General features: G+C 44.0%; 1 protein-coding gene and 1 long non-coding RNA gene across 2 annotated transcripts in view; both read right to left on the bottom strand.

Annotated features, from left to right (window-relative positions):
* Nucleotides 1-7,297, bottom strand: part of SYCP2 (synaptonemal complex protein 2) — a 74,462-nt gene extending 67,165 nt beyond the window's left edge. The window contains exon 1 of the mRNA XM_069754874.1: nt 7,179-7,297. Within this exon, the coding sequence (XP_069610975.1) occupies nt 7,179-7,220 (42 nt within the window). The 5' untranslated portion in view covers nt 7,221-7,297. The remainder of the gene's footprint in view (nt 1-7,178) is intronic.
* A 1,449-nt stretch (nt 7,298-8,746) lies between these two features.
* Nucleotides 8,747-15,882, bottom strand: part of LOC138667495 (uncharacterized) — a 55,945-nt gene continuing 48,809 nt past the window's right edge. The window contains exons 2-3 of the long non-coding RNA XR_011318790.1: nt 8,984-9,071; nt 8,747-8,893 (exon numbers count right to left, since the gene is read on the bottom strand). This is a non-coding gene — a long non-coding RNA (uncharacterized lncRNA). The remainder of the gene's footprint in view (nt 8,894-8,983; nt 9,072-15,882) is intronic.

Here is a 15,882-nt window from a genome sequence, read left to right as displayed (position 1 = left end):
TCCATGAATTTCAACCCATATGGACTCGACATCCTCATTCCCTTCGCTAATATCCTCCCTTAAAGTGGACTTTAGACAAGACTTTACATAGAGACAAACCCCTCCTCCTCTCCGATTTTTACGATCCTTTCTAAACAGACTGTAACCCTGTAAGTTAACTGCCCAGTCATAGCTTTCATCTAACCATGTCTCGGTTATTCCCACTATGTCAAAGTTACCTGTAGATATTTCTGCTTCTAGTTCTTCCATCTTGTTTGTCAGGCTTCTGGCGTTTGCGAGCATGCAGTTTAGAGGATTTTGTTTTGTTCCAATCTCCTCACTGTGGATTGTTTTAGAAATGTTCTTACCTCCCTTCTGAGTATGTTTTCCTGGGTCGTCTTTGTTCGAGTTTAATGCTTTTCTTCCCGTCCCCTCTTCTTCTAGTTTAACGCCCTCCTGATGAGTGTAGCGAGTCTTCTGGCGAATGTGTGTTTCCCAGGTTTGTTGAGGTGTAGTCCGTCTCTGGCGAGGAGTCCATCATACCAGTAATTCACACCGTGGTCCAGGAATCCAAATCCTTGTTGTCTGCACCATCGTCTTAGCCAGTTGTTTGCATCAAGGATGCAAACAACTGGCTAAGACGATGGTGCAGACAACAAGGATTTGGATTCCTTGAGTGACATCCTTGAGTGACATCCTTGAGTGATTCTAATGAGTGACATCTCATACATTCTGATGATTGGAATCTACCCATCCTAAAAAGTCGTGTCGGAGTCAAATATGATTGATACACTTTATACAACTCGGTCATCCTGTTGTTAACCGATGGGGACACCCTGATTGGAGATTCTAGAATATCTTCCCAGTCCTCTTCTTGCACATCAGGGTCCCTCCCACTTCCCCTTGATAGATCTTACTGCAGACTCAACTCCCACTGACAGCATATAAGTATACAAAGAGGAAACAAGACCCTGAGGACCCTGCAAGTTAAGAATTCCTATCAAAGGCAGAGATAAGATTGCTCCGCCTGCACCTACACCTCTCATATAAGATTGAAAAGCTGATCTTAGCTGTAGGTAACGAAAAAAAATGGGATCTCGGGATTGCGTATTTAGCCTGTAATTGTTCAAAAGACATGAAGGTCCCGTGGTCATATAAATCGCCCACCGAGGAGACACCATATGAAATCCAAAAATGAGTGGATGGGTGGTTCAGCAACGTCGGAAAATAATTGTTTTTCCAGAGGGACAATTCAGCTATAATATCTTTAAATCCAATAACTTTTTTAATTTGTTTCCAAATTGAACGTGCGAGTCGAAGCATAGGCAACAAACGGGGAACATTAATTTTTTCTAATTCCAGGAAGCTCAGTGGACAGTCAATCCGAGCAGAGTAAAGCAAATGTTTTTCAGAATTAGGAAGATAATTATTAGGCATCCATTTACATATCGCTCTAGCCTGTCCTGCCAGATAGTACAAAAAAAAATCCGGTAACGCCGCACCACCCCCCTGTTTAGGTCTCTGTAGAACAGACAACTTAAGTTTAGGCCTAGCTTTCCCCCATATAAAAGACGTGATTTGGGAGTTCAAATTTGCGAAAAAGGACTTGGGTATTAATACTGCACTGTCTTGAAGGCAATAGCTGAGCTTAGGGAGCAATATAATTTTAATTAGATTAATGCAACTGGCAACGGACAGTGGGAGTTTACTCCAAATTGTAAATTTAGATTTGACGAAGTCTAGTAGTGGGTAAACATTAAGTTGTAGGTCGGATTCACTATATTGAGACATGTAGATACCTAAATATTTAAAATGAGATACAAAAGGTAATAAGGATAGGGTTTCAAGGCGAGGCATTTGGGTATGAGAGAGGGGCAACAGAGCAGATTTATCCCAGTTTATAAATAGGCCAGAGTATTTACTAAATTTGTCTATAGTGGCAATTACATGTGATAATGTTTCTTCTGCCCTGTCCATAAATATCACCATGTCATCAGCATATAGACCAATGGTGTCCACACGGCCTGCTATATCAATACCTCTAATATTAGGGGAAGATCTTATGCGTATTGCCAATGCCTCTATCGCAAGAGCAAAAAGAGTCGGGGAAAGGGGGCACCCCTGAAGGGTCCCCCTATATAATGAAAAGGACTCGGAAATGGAATTATTTACAATTATACGAGCTTTAGGTTTCATGTATAGTATATCAACCCACTTTATAAATTTATAACCAAAACCATACCTTTGCAAACACGCAGACAAAAAGGGCCACTCAAGAGAATCAAAGGCCTGGGCCGCATCCAGCGACGCCAATGTCCAGCTATTGTCTGGCACCAAAGAACTATATTGGATTATCGACTGAACTCGTCTAATATTAATAGAAGTACTCTTACTGGGCATAGGCCAGTCTGGTCTGGATGTTTAAGGTCCAGTATAACCGAATTCAATCTGATGGCCAATACTTTAGTAAAGAGTTTGTAGTCTACATTTACCAATGATATGAGGCGATAAGATCCACAGTCCAAAGGGTCCTTCCCCTCCTTCCTAAGCACAATAATATTTGCCTCATAAAAGGTTTCGGGCATAGTTCCTCCCTCCCAAATCCCCCGAAACACCTTCAATAGAAGTGGTGCTAGTATGTCCTGGTATTTCCTATATAACTCAATGGGAAACCCATCCGGCCCAGGAGCCCTCCCAGATGCCATGTCCGCCATAGTATACTCTATCTCCTCCAAGGTAAATTCAGCATCCAGAGAGGTCCGCTGGGCAGGGCTCAATGCGGGGAACGTTATATCTGATAAATAGTCTAGGCATTCTAAAATACTAAAATCGTACTAAGACTTATATAACGATTTATGGTAGTCACAAAAACAATTAAGTATTTCTTCAGTCAAAGTTACCAATGCGGCATCTGGTGCACGAATCTGTAGTATTGTATTAGATTATATTGGCGCACCAGAAAGGCCAAAAATTTACTAGCTTGATTTCCCAGTTCAAAGTAGGACTGACGAGTGAAGAATAATTTACATTTAGATTTGGTGTCTATATGTTGAGCATATAACCTTTGAGAAGCAAGCCATTCTATTCTATTGCCATTAGTCTGGTTAGATATATATGCAGCCTCTGAATCTTTCAATCGTCGTTCCATCTCATCATCTTCCTTCGAGGTCACCCTTTTAATATAAGAAATTGTAGAAGATAGACAGCCCCTTAAATAAGCCTTGAGGGTATCCCACTATAAATTGATATTCTGAGATTCTGGGTGGGACGAGATGAAACAATCCAACTGGTCAATTGTTCTATCATCAGAATCTAATAATTTCAGCCAGAAAGGGTTTAGCTTCCAGACCATACTATTTTTAGATTGCCCATAATTAAGTTTAAGTACAACCGGGCTATGATCTGAGACCCCCCTATTGCCATGCTCTATACTATCTACCCACATTGCCAATCCACCGGATCCGAATATATAATCTATACGGGACAGAGAGCGCCTAGTGGACGAGTGGCAAGTATATCCTTTTATCCCAGGGTAACGCATCCTCCACAGATCCAACCATCCACTACCCTCCATAAATAATGCCAACTGGGATGGAGCTAGAGAGGGGGCCTCGCCGGAAACCCCATCACCCAATCTCAATCTATCAAGGCAATTATCCATGACTAAATTAAAATCTCCCATACATATGACGTTCGCATCTGAATAATTTAGGGCAAAACTCATTGCCATCTGAAGAACTGATGTATTAGCCGGGGGAGGATTATAAACACATATTATTTATAACGTATTCACGAGAGTTAATTAGTGCATGTACAAAGACAAAACGACCCTCGGGATCTCTCCGGGCATCCCTGGCCTCCCATCTAACATTTCTATGTATCAATAATGAAACCCCCCTCGAATAGCTAGTATGGAACGCGTGGATGTACCATTGTACCCATTGTTTTTGTATACAATGAGCCGTATGCCGGGTCAAATGCGTCTCCACCAAGGCCACAATATGGGGGTGGTGGCGCTTAATTTGTGAGAAAATCTTAATCTTTTTCTGGGGAGACTTAATACCCCATACATTCCAGGTCATACATATTATCTCAGATCCCATCCTCACTTATCAAGATATGGTATACATTATTACTCAGACAAGGTTCAGAAAGATCATACAGAGAATGAAAATACCGTTGGCGGCGACTTCTACATAAATAACAAATAAAACTAATATAAGAGAAAAAACAGAGCAAAAAACAAACAGTATAGGAGAAAAGTCCTGTGCTCCTATTATCAAGAGAATAAGGGGATACTCCCGCTGCATTCAGCGTCCGGTATTGTTGGTAAATTGGACGCCCACAAAGAGAGCTCCACTTGTATGAGTGTTAGAAGAATTTTCCTTAATTGTGAATATGTTAGGATTCCTTCGCACTAGATCCCTTATGGGACCGTAGCCATTCAGCTGCCTCTGCTGGATCCGTGAAGAATATGGAGGAACCCTCGTGAGCAATTCGCAGTCGAGCTGGATAAATCATCGAATATATGACATTCTTGTCTCTGAGCTGCTTCTTGATTTCCATAAACCGTGCCCGTTGTTTCTGAAGTTCCATAGAAAAATCCGGAAAAATCAAAATTGTAGCATTGTTGAACTTGATAGGACCTTTTTGTTGTGTCAGACTTAGATCTTCCGACAAGCCTACAACCTGCAGTAACCACCGATTGACCAAACCGCTGCACGGCCAGCTCTACCCTCACCTACTGTATCCTCACCCATCCCTTGTAGATTGTGAGCCCTCGCGGGCAGGGTCCTCTCTCCTCCTGTACCAGTTGTGACTTGTATTTTTCAAGATTATTGTACTTGTTTTATTATGTATACCCCTCCTCACATGTAAAGCGCCATGGAATAAATGGCGCTATAATAATAAATAATAATAATAATAATAATCTCTGTCCCTGCAATTAAGAATACGCGCCAGAAAATGTCTAGGTGGGGCCCCGGGAGGAAGAGGTTTTGTAGGGACTCTATGAGCCCTTTCACCGGTGAATGTTGAAGAGAATTCATCCCCCAGAGAAGTCTTTAGCCAGCCTTCCAAAAAATGCTCAGGCTGCTGACCCTCAGAGTGCTCCGGCAGGCCAATAATTCTGATGTTATTCCGGCGTAGTCTATTCTCTAAATAGTCTGCTTTTTGTTTCCAAGCGTTAATAGAGCCAGCCACTTTTGTCAACTTTGCCTCCATGGGCATAATGGTGATTTCTACGTGAGACACTCTTGTTTCCACCTCTGTAATGCGCCCCCTCCTGGTCACCATATCCTGCTGAAGACACCCCACTTCATTATATATATCCTCTATCTTTTCGGTGAGGGATGTTCTAGTTAAGGATATAGCCCGCATTAATTGTTCAGACTCCTGTTTAAGAGTCAGTTCTTCCTGTTTGCTTCCCTCATTACTATCAGAGAGGCGATTTTTGCACTGAGCTTGTGAGGGATTGTTCCTGAGGGACCGTGCATCAGAGGGATCAACTCTGGCAAACTCCTTTAATTTGTCGGCAGCTCCTGACCCCTTAGAGCGATGCATGACTGACAGCAATGTGGCACAACAAAATAACTGAAATTATATTTATAAAGGTTCCAGATTCCAAGCTACAGACACAGCTGGGCTACTGCAAAGTCTTTATATCATGAAACATCTCCAAATAGATGAAATGCTTGTAATTATAGATATAAGAACTCTGGGTTCCCGCCAGAATCCTGTGCACCAGAAATATCCCACGGCGCCCACCCGTGGCAGCAGCGAAGGGGGAGGAAGTTCCTGGGGGTCCTCCAAGATTCAAGTGTCTTATATATAGGGGAGCGCAGGGCCCAATTTTCCAGGGCACACACTGCACGTCCCCTCAGTATTCCCAGAATATGTACTCACCTCCCGAACAGCGCTGCAGTAATGGTGAGTAGCGTCACGTCTCCTCCTGATAGAGTGCGCGCTGTATAAAATGGTTGCCATCCCACACAGGAATCGCCACCTGTTCAGGCCCCTCGGGCTCCCGATGTATCAGTGGCTCACAGCACCTACCCGCAGGCACCGGTAACCTCCCGGGATCCAATGGGGCTCCGTCGTCGGCATAGGCTGGCGCTGCGCATCCTCCTGTCTGAGCGCGCGGTTTAGAAAATGGCCGCCATCTCATATGGATCTCGCCGCCCGTCAGGCCTCTTCAGCTCCCAGTGCTCCTGATCTCCACCGCGCCCCTCAACAGGAGCCAAAAGCTGTCCAGAGGTCCCTATATGAGCAGTTATATTGCACTAAAATGGGGGCTTAAGTGCAGGATAAAGTCAGGATTCCAGGAGCTCTCTCAAGACGCATCCTCTCTCCTCTGCTACATATCCACGCCCCCCGCCATTCTCCTTCTTGATTTGTGTGGAAGATGAGTCCTACATCAAGACATAGTGTCATCGCCATCACGCTACTGCGCAGACGCACTTCTCTCTGCTTACTGAGGGCAGAGCAAGGTACTGTAATGCGAATGCATGGGGAAAGGCGAGAGAGTGCTAGCGCAAGCGCACTGCAATCCTTTGCTCTGCCCTCTGAAGGGCAGAGAGAAGTGTGCCTCTGCAGGAATGCAATGCTGAGGACATTGTGTGGTGATGCAAAACACATCATCCACATGAAGCAAGAAGGAGGATGGTGATCGCAAGTAGAGTGGTGGTGACGGACCAAGACCCTAATTGAATTGGACCACACCATAGGTGAGTATAGTAAAAGCTATTTTTTGTTTTATGGAAAGTGGATTGTGGGATATATAGACAGCATTCTAGAATGCTGTAACAAAGGGCTTACAGGTGCTGGCCCTCCCTTGAATGGCAAAAACCTGGTGACAGGATCCCATTAACGGTTGCTAATACTTCAGTTGACTAAGTAATGGCGAGCTTGACCTTGCATACATCTCTGTATAGATTACAACAGATTAAAATATTTATTATATGGATAGAAAAATATCTCATAATGCTCTAAATATAAGAGTTAGTGTAGTAAACTGTGAAGGTGATGAACCCTTAGGGAAGCATAAGAGACTTGCCATATCCACTTAAAGTGCTTTTCTAAAATGGCAAAATGGTGAATTCATAGTTCTGAAAACAGTTTGGGGTAGGTCTAAAGTAGAATGTTCATACTTCACACACTACATAAACTCTTTAATTTACAAGGTAACACATATACAGTACCTGAACTTTCCTGGCAAATTCTTTGCTGATTTGCTCGCACATTATGCCAACATCGGAACTGTTCCTATCCCAGGTGTCCGAGGCTGCTGTGGTAGCATTATTTTCAGAAACACTGGACAGATGCTCTGAGACAAGGAAATGATTAAATTGCTGTTATAATGGAATACATTAAATTTTCTTGTTTAGACCATTGCCTTGTAGTCTGTCATTATCACACTTGTGAGTCTCTTGTTTTGAAAAATAGTGATTGCTGAAGCTGCAAGAGAATTGAACACTTGCTGATCGCTAGGGTCCCAACATTGGCCTACTATGTGATCAGCCTTTTTTCAGAGAAACTTCTAACACACATGCTGAAAGCTCCTCGATCATAAATATTAAAGATACTAAGAGGGGTCAGCCCCCCAACAAAAACTTACAAATATCCACATAATAGGTGATCAGTTGCTGATCGCTGAAGATTTGACTGACAGGACAGTCACTGACCTCGAGGACGGAGCATCACCCCTTTATTAATTGTCTATGAGATGAATGGAGATAGTTGATTGCTATACCTGGCTATCTCTAGAGAATAAGTAAGTGATAAGATGTTATGACGGACCAATCACTTTTACCCCTTCCCCTGTTGTAGCCATGTTTGTACTCCTTGTGGCTGGGCTTCATAGGAGACCACTAAATTCCCATCACACTGTAATACTGGAGTAATGCAGTACATTTTACAAATGATCAACCACTCCAAATTAATTTAGCGTAAATAAAATTTAATAAAGTAAAAAAGGTGAAATCCATTGACTTCTCCTAATCAAAAATAATCTTTGTACTGCCACAATTGTACAGGTCTGGAGAATCATGCTGCCAGGTCATTTTTACCGTGCAATGAATGCCATCAAAGAAAACCCCATAAATCAATGACAGAATCAGGGCTATGGAGTCAGTAAGTCAAACCTCCCTGATTCCCCAGCACTGCCTCACTACTGAGCATGTACATAAAATGCAGCACAGATTCATCTCTACTAAAAGCAGAGAGCCTTAGATCAGGAATAGAGCAGACATTTGTAGGGCATTTCATAATTTTCCCAAATTCTTACGGAAAAAATTACAGCACATCCTGCACTGAACTACTATATCCAATATATTATATATTTTAGGAGTTGGCTCATTTTATACCGACTCCAACTACACCAAAATGGATACCAACTCCGAATCTACAGCCCTGGAAACAATTGCATTTTTTTCACAATATCATCCCACTTGGAATACTTTTCCTGCTTTCCATTAGATTATATGGTAACATGAATGATTTCCTTCAAAACTACAACTCATCCTGCACATAACAAGCCCTCATACGGCTATGCCGACAGAAACATTTGAACAGTTATGGCTCTTGGAAAAAGGCGAGGAGAAAATGAAATCATAAAAGATGAAAAATAGCCTGTTAGGGTTACCATACATCTTGAAAAATGCTGACGCTACAGTTAAACAATTCATATTAAGTTTTCTTTTTGTGAATATATAGCAGTTCGTGACATAACACTGCAGGATGTTTCTATTACCTTGGGGTACCTGCACATCTGGAGAGGAAAACAGTTTACGTGGGCGCAATTTGATTTTCTTGTGCATGATTTCATGGTCACTACCTTCAGTATTGATGTCAGCATGGAGGCTTCGCTCGTTGTTTATGCGTTTGATGTATGACATAGTATCATTTAATGTGGGACCTGTAACATAGAGTAATGAAATACTGTGCAGGTTTAACTTTATCTGCCATTATTAGGAAAGTTTAGAGTAAAACTTCCTTATGGACTTACCGGATTCATGGATGTTTACACAGGTCATTTCACAACTCAATGTTCTTTTTGAACTTGAACCAGAATGAAAGGATGGGCAGGTATTGTCCTAAAAAAAGGAAAACATTACTAGAGCCCAATGCATTTCTACTTGTGCAAAGAGGCATGTTTTGCTGGTGATAAAGGTACTATTGAATTGTAAAAGTGTGTATAAATTAAAGATGATGTCACGGGTTAACTGCGACAGAGAGAATCCAGAAGACCGCAGCATCTCATTTTTCCTACTCCTGCACTGATTAGAAGCACTTCAACTTCGTATTAAACCGTGTATATTTATTTTGGCAGTGCAGGGGTTAATCTGCTCTATTGAGAACTCCAGGAGAGTTTAGGCTCTCAGTTATGCACTGTTAGCCACTCCCATGTCCTGTACAAACTAGGTCCTGAACAGCACTCATTGTCAGACTAGATTATGGTGCATGGCTGGAGGTTGTTGGTGGTTATTAGAGTAGTCAGTTGGTGGATTTATCTGTGAATGTTCCTAGGCTTTGAGTGTGTGATAATTCCCTTTCTTCTCCTACTTTGGTTTAACCCCATCCGCCACTCCCTACCCCACTGTTATTTGTGTGTTTATACTTGTATGTTTGGTATTTTTCATTATCCCTATTTGCATTACCTTGTTAATCTGGTTGATGTATTACAGTACACTATTATTATTATTTATTGTTATAGCGCCATTTATTCCATGGCCCTTTATATGTGAGGAGGGGTATACATAATAAAAACAAGTACAATAATCTTAAACAATAGAAGTCATAACTGGTACAGGAGGAGTGAGGACCCTGCCCGCGAAGGCTCACAATCTACAAGGGATGGGTGAGAACTAGTGTTGAGCATTCCGATACCGCAAGTATCGGCCGATACTTGCGGTATCGGAATTCCGATACCGAGATCCGATACTTTTGTGGTATCGGATCCATAGGGATGTGTAAAATAAAGAATTAAAATAAAAAATATTGATATATTCACCTCTCCGGCGGCCCCTGGACATCACGCTGGTAACCGGCAGGCTTCTTTGTTTAAAATGAGCGCCTTTAGGACCTGCGAATGACGTCGCGGGTTCTGATTGGTCGCGTGCCGCTCATGTGACCGCCACGCGACCAATCAGAAGCCGCGACGTCATTCTCATTCACTAAACTCCTAATTCTAGGAATTAAGGACCTGCGAATGACGTCGCGGCTTCTGATTGGTCGCGTGGCGGTCACATGGGCGGCACGCGACCAATCAGAACCCGCGACGTCATTCGCAGGTCCTAAAGGCGCTCATTTTAAACAAAGAAGCCTGCCGGTTACCAGCGTGAAGTCCAGGGGCCGCCGGAGAGGTGAATATATCAATATTTTTTATTTTAATTCTTTATTTTACACCTTAATATGGATCCCAGGGCCTGAAATAGAGTTTCCTCTCCTTCAGACCCTGGGAACCATCAGAATACCTTCCGATACTTGGTGTCCCATTGACTTGTATTGGTATCGGATATCGGTATCGGCGATATCCGATATTTTTCAGGTATCGGCCGATACTATCCGATACCTTCAAGTATCGGACGGTATCGCTCAACACTAGTGAGAACTACTCCATATTTCATATATTCATATACCAATTTGTCACGATTCACACCGTGACCGTCACCCTCACGTCACAGATCGGGGTGACTTTAGGCCAACAGACGGCTATCACATGTGCAGGGGGGCTTATCTTAGTTATCCCTCCACTCCACAATGTGATGAAAAAACACACACAAGGCTATTGACCTCTTAGTTTACAGCAGGGGCTTATTTTAGGTATCCCACTGCTCTTCAATATACCACGAACTGCAGGGATTTATGTATATCCCACTTACAGTTCCACTTGAAACTTGCAGCTCTCTGGCGCCCCCCTTACTCTCAGGTCAGATTAGGTACTGCACCTGGGGTAATTAGTCGCCAGAAAGGCTGCCTGCTATGCACTGGCTATTGGGCACGCTGCAATGACGCGATAAACTACTCCCACTCAGGCAGGAACAATAATTATCAACATCGCAGTCGCTACGTCTCCCAACTACCCAGTACAAACATATGCTGCCACCAGCTTCGATTATTCGATTAAACGGGTCCGAAGCTAACCCAAAACAGTAGCGTAATTCCCTTCAGAAGACTTAGGGTACGTTTTAGAACAGGAAGAACGAATCTAGTATTAAATAATATACCCCATCAAAGGTTTCAGGCAGTGTTTATAAACAGTTATATAAAGATGTTACAATATGAGACAATTGAAAATATGTACAAGGTAATTATAAAAATAACAGGGGTTAAATGAGAAATAACACTTACATATGTTCAGAGCATTGCAGGCAACCAGGCTAGTTCCATATGTCCCAATGCATTAGGGCTCTGGTTAGGAACAGCTCTTCAAGTCAGACTCACATAGGCTCCAGCAGACCATCTACTGCAGTAGACACACCACTACTACTCCCCTCTTCCCTGGGTGGGGAAAGGGTACAAACTGAGGGTGGATTCAGGAGAAAAGGCAAGGTACGAGGCCCCGGCATCTTCACCATCAGAAGTAATCCGGGGAACAGAGCGAGTTTGGGCGCCTCTAGCGTTAGGGACAGGGAAGGAGCCCCTAGTCCCAGGACACCCGACAACAGAGTCGTAACTGATCATTTCACCAGTTACTAAAGCATTTCCTACACATAATTCTACAACCCACTTTATTATTTTTTCTGCAGCCTGCACTGTCATTTACCTTTATCACAGTCATAAATACAATCATGTTGGCTTTATCAGGTACAAAGAAATGTTCTATCACTAATGTCTCTAAAGCTACATTTTCATGATGAACATTTGTTGAGTTTTTGAAGTTGCAGAAAATCGCAAACTCACCAAATATCCATCATGGGAACATAGCAATAAGACTTTGGCAATCTTCCAGTGAAGGATTGTAAACAGCCAGATAGGCGTAGCCCTTTCTTTTAATGGAAAAACTGTTTGTCAAATGGTCCACATTTCCCTCAATCGACCCCCAGGTAGTTCGACTCTCAATAGTCACTACCTTGACCTTTTCTGAACTTTTCTGCCTTTGTGTCCTGTGTCAGAAATACATGCATGGCTTGGGCTAAGCATCTACACTAGGGTTTGTCTTCTGGAGCCCTTTTTGAGGATCTTCTAAACATTTCTTTTCATTTGCTGTAGGCTTCAAAGTTCCTTGCAAAGTTATTCATGTGTCGGCATAGCTGAGGCTCGCGTTGCAGACAATTTTTGTGGCTGTTTAATACTCTACTTAGCTGAAAATGTGGTCTACTGACCCGATGCCTACAAAGGGCTCCCCTTCACACAAGACAAGTTCCATGGAAAATGCCTATATTACATCATCAAAGATGCAGGTCGTACTGCAAAATTATTCCATTTTCCATAATCATGAGCACTTTCAGCCATCTAGAGGCTCCCAATAGCTTTTGTCTTGTTTTGTAACTCCTCCTTATGTGCAGGTAAAAAGAGGCGACCCTCCAACTCCTGGCAACCTTGTTCAGTCTAAGCCTACTCCAGGAGGGCAAACCGTCCACTGCATTAAGGTCTTCCTTTCCCGCAGTATACACCCACCGACTGGCACAAAGATCGTTAGTTTAAGCTTAGTGTTAGTAGGAGGCAGACCTGCATCTGATACCAGATCAGACTTTTCCTTTTCAGGTTACCCTGTTTTTTTTATTAATCTTTTCCCCTTGTCTTTCAGGTTCTCCTTCTTCAGGGTTACAAGGCGTAATTTCTCATCCTCGTTTCACGCACTCATGTGACCAAGGTAGCAGTGTGGTGTCACCCACTCTCATGCCCGGATAGCAGGACCTAATCCCGTCACCTCACGGTGCTTTAGGGCCGTTCCTGGTGGCCAGTCCTAGCCCTTTTCCCTACCCCAGCCCTCTACTCAAAGCGGGCAGGGAGGACTGTGGTCACTAGTTGTTTCCCCCTTTTTAGAGATTGACACCGTCTTCTGCACCCTCCGTACCATGACGATGCAGGAAGGGGAATGCCAATCCCAGTGTACCTCATCCACTGGGGGATTCTGATGTCATCCTCAAGACTGAAGAGGGATTCGGGACTCACTTTTGAGGTAGGTCTGTGTCCTCCCGGTGGTCCTCCCTTGCAAGATACAGCCAACGCTGATGCACTGCTGTGCCCCTCCAGGACATGTTTTAATTTAATGCCTGACTTGGGCCTTCATTACAGCCCTCCCTCTTTTCCAGCCATGCCCTCTTTCCGCCTCGCTGGTCACTGAACACGCTCCTTCTGGATTGCGTGTTTTAGACTAGTGAGAGCTTGTTTCTCTCGTGGTCTCTTCTCCCTCGATACCGGGTCACGACTCCCGCTATCGCGTTACTATCAGCGTGTGTTACCCGTGTACTTTTAGGCCTATCACTGGGCCAATCCACGCTCTCGGCAGGGCAGCCAATCAGGAGGCGTGCCCTTACAATGCATCACCAGCCTGCATATGGCTGACCATTCCTCCCTCAGCAATCGATAATTGAAAAGGGTACATCTTCTCCCGGTTCCATCACTCTGTGCTCCAGGACACTACAGCCTACTCACAGCTATGCTCTCTGCTACATGCAGCCACAGCTCTGCAGACAACACAGCCTGCAGGGGGACACAACAGACCAAGCAGCGTCAGCAGGACTGTCGCTGACAGAGTAGGCTCTGTCTTATTTTTTTTCTTCATGACCGTAGCCCTCCACAGCAATATCTGCAGTACATATCCCTGGGGTGGACAATTGGACAGCTGACTTCCTGAGTTGTTAGTGCCTTGCATCAGGTGAGTGGTCTCTCAACACCGCCGTCTTTGACCAGATCTGTCAGAGATGGGGCACCCTGGACGTCGATCTAATGGTGTGTCAGATGAACCACAAGGTGCCTCGCTTCATAGCCAGGTCCCGCGACCCTCTAGACATTGGTTACGATGCCCTAGTCATTCCGTGGTCCAAATTCCAGCTGACCTACATATTTACTCCTCTGCCGATGATTCCGAAAGTCGTAAAAAAGATCAAGGCAAAGGGAATTCTGGTAGCTCTGATTTGGCTCAGAAGGACCTGGTACGCAGAGATAGTAAACATGGTTGCAGACATCCCCTGAAGGCTTCCAGACCATCCAGATCTTCTCTCACAGCATCCTCTATTTCACCAGAGTTCACGGTATCTGAATTTAACGGCATGGCTGTTGAGGCCGCCATTCTGATGGAGGCCGTTTTTTCTCCTCAGGTCATTCAGACCATGATTAATGTGAGAAAACCTGCATCCTCGCGCATTTACCCTAGATACTGGAAAGCCTTCTTTTGTTAGCGTTATGACAATAATTCTGTTCCTATGTAATTTTCCTTTCTGTCCATACTGGCCTTCCTTCAATCAGGTATTGATTCTGGCCTCGCACTCAATATCCTTGAGCGTCAGGTCTCTGCGCTCTCAATCTTTTTTCAGCATAATCTGGCCTCTTGCCCCCAGGTCAAGATTTTCCTTCAGAGGTCACTAGCCTGGCACCTCCTTATTGTCTTCCGGTAGAGCTGTGGGATCTTAATCTTGTACTAGGCGCTCTTCAGCAACCTTCTTTCGAATTAATTCAGAACATTCCATTTTCTCTCCTTTCATGAAAGGTTGCCTTTTTGGTTGCCATCATTTCCATCAGGTGAGTCTCTGAGCTGGCAGCACTATCTTAGCGTTCCCCTTTTCTTGTTCTACATCAGGACAAGGTGGTCCTTAGACCCATTCTTTCTTTCCTGTCTAAGGTGGACTCTCCTTTCCACATTAATGAAGAGATTATTCTTCCTTCTTTCTGTCCTTCTCCAGTCCATCCCCTGAAGAAGTCTCTCCATAAGCTGAATCTAGTCAGAGCTCTCTGGGTCTCTCTCTCAATAATGGCTTCCTTACGTCTCTCTGACGCCTTGTTTGTCAATAGTGAGGGTTGTTGAAAGGGGAGCACAGATTCCAAATCTACCATCGCCCGCTAGATTCGCTTGGCGATACTGGAGGCATATCACGTTCAAGACAGATATCCCCCTCCGGGTGTAACAGCTCATTCCACCCAGGCGGTGGGGGCCTCCTAGACCATTTGTCACCAGTCCTCTACTTCTCAGATTGTAAGGCTGTGAGATTCTACACGGTTCATACCCACGCCTCATCCGATGTGGGCCTGGGAAGAAAGGCGCCCTCTGTCCAATTTAATTCTTTTCTCTGTTTCCCACCCTTGGGACTGCTTTATGACATCCCATGGTTACCTGTCCCCCAAAGGTACTCACCATAAAATCTCTTTCTTGGAGCCTTTATTGGGGGACAAGCACCCTCCTTGGTTTTGTGTCTACGTGGGGCCTATTGTGGCTTTTGTTGGACTTGTACATAGTTGCATTATTGTTGCTCCTCCTACTGCTTTGACACTGACGAGTTTTATGCCAGTAGGTGGGTGTATACTGCTATTTTTTTGCATAGTGTCAGCCTCCTAGCGACAGCAGCATACAATCATGGTTACCTGTGTCCCCCAATTCTCTCCCTTCAGAGAGTTTTGCATGGCTCACACTGATGATTCTCTCTCTCTTCTTCATGCCATTCAAATGCTCTCCTTTCTCCCAGCCATCCACGACTTTCATCCAATTTGGAGCCATAGCATTTTTTTCTCCACTCTAGGCTTGGAACATTCCAAATGATACCATTCCATCTTGTTCATAATTCCCAAAAAGGATGGCTTCTGGACTTGAAGAAAGTCAACTGATTTGTGCAATTGCAAACATTTAGCATGAAATCCCTGCATCCTGTCACTTCACTGGAGCTTAATCCATCTCTCTGTTCAGTAGCCATACAGTGGGGGAAATTGTTACACTGCCGATTTTGCATGTTTTCACAACTACAAAGA

Source organism: Ranitomeya imitator, chromosome 2 (genome assembly GCF_032444005.1).
Source record: "Ranitomeya imitator isolate aRanImi1 chromosome 2, aRanImi1.pri, whole genome shotgun sequence".
NCBI classification, from domain to species: Eukaryota; Metazoa; Chordata; class Amphibia; order Anura; family Dendrobatidae; genus Ranitomeya; species Ranitomeya imitator.
The sequence above is the reverse complement of the archived record's forward strand: the minus strand, read 5'-3'. Positions and strand labels throughout refer to the sequence as shown.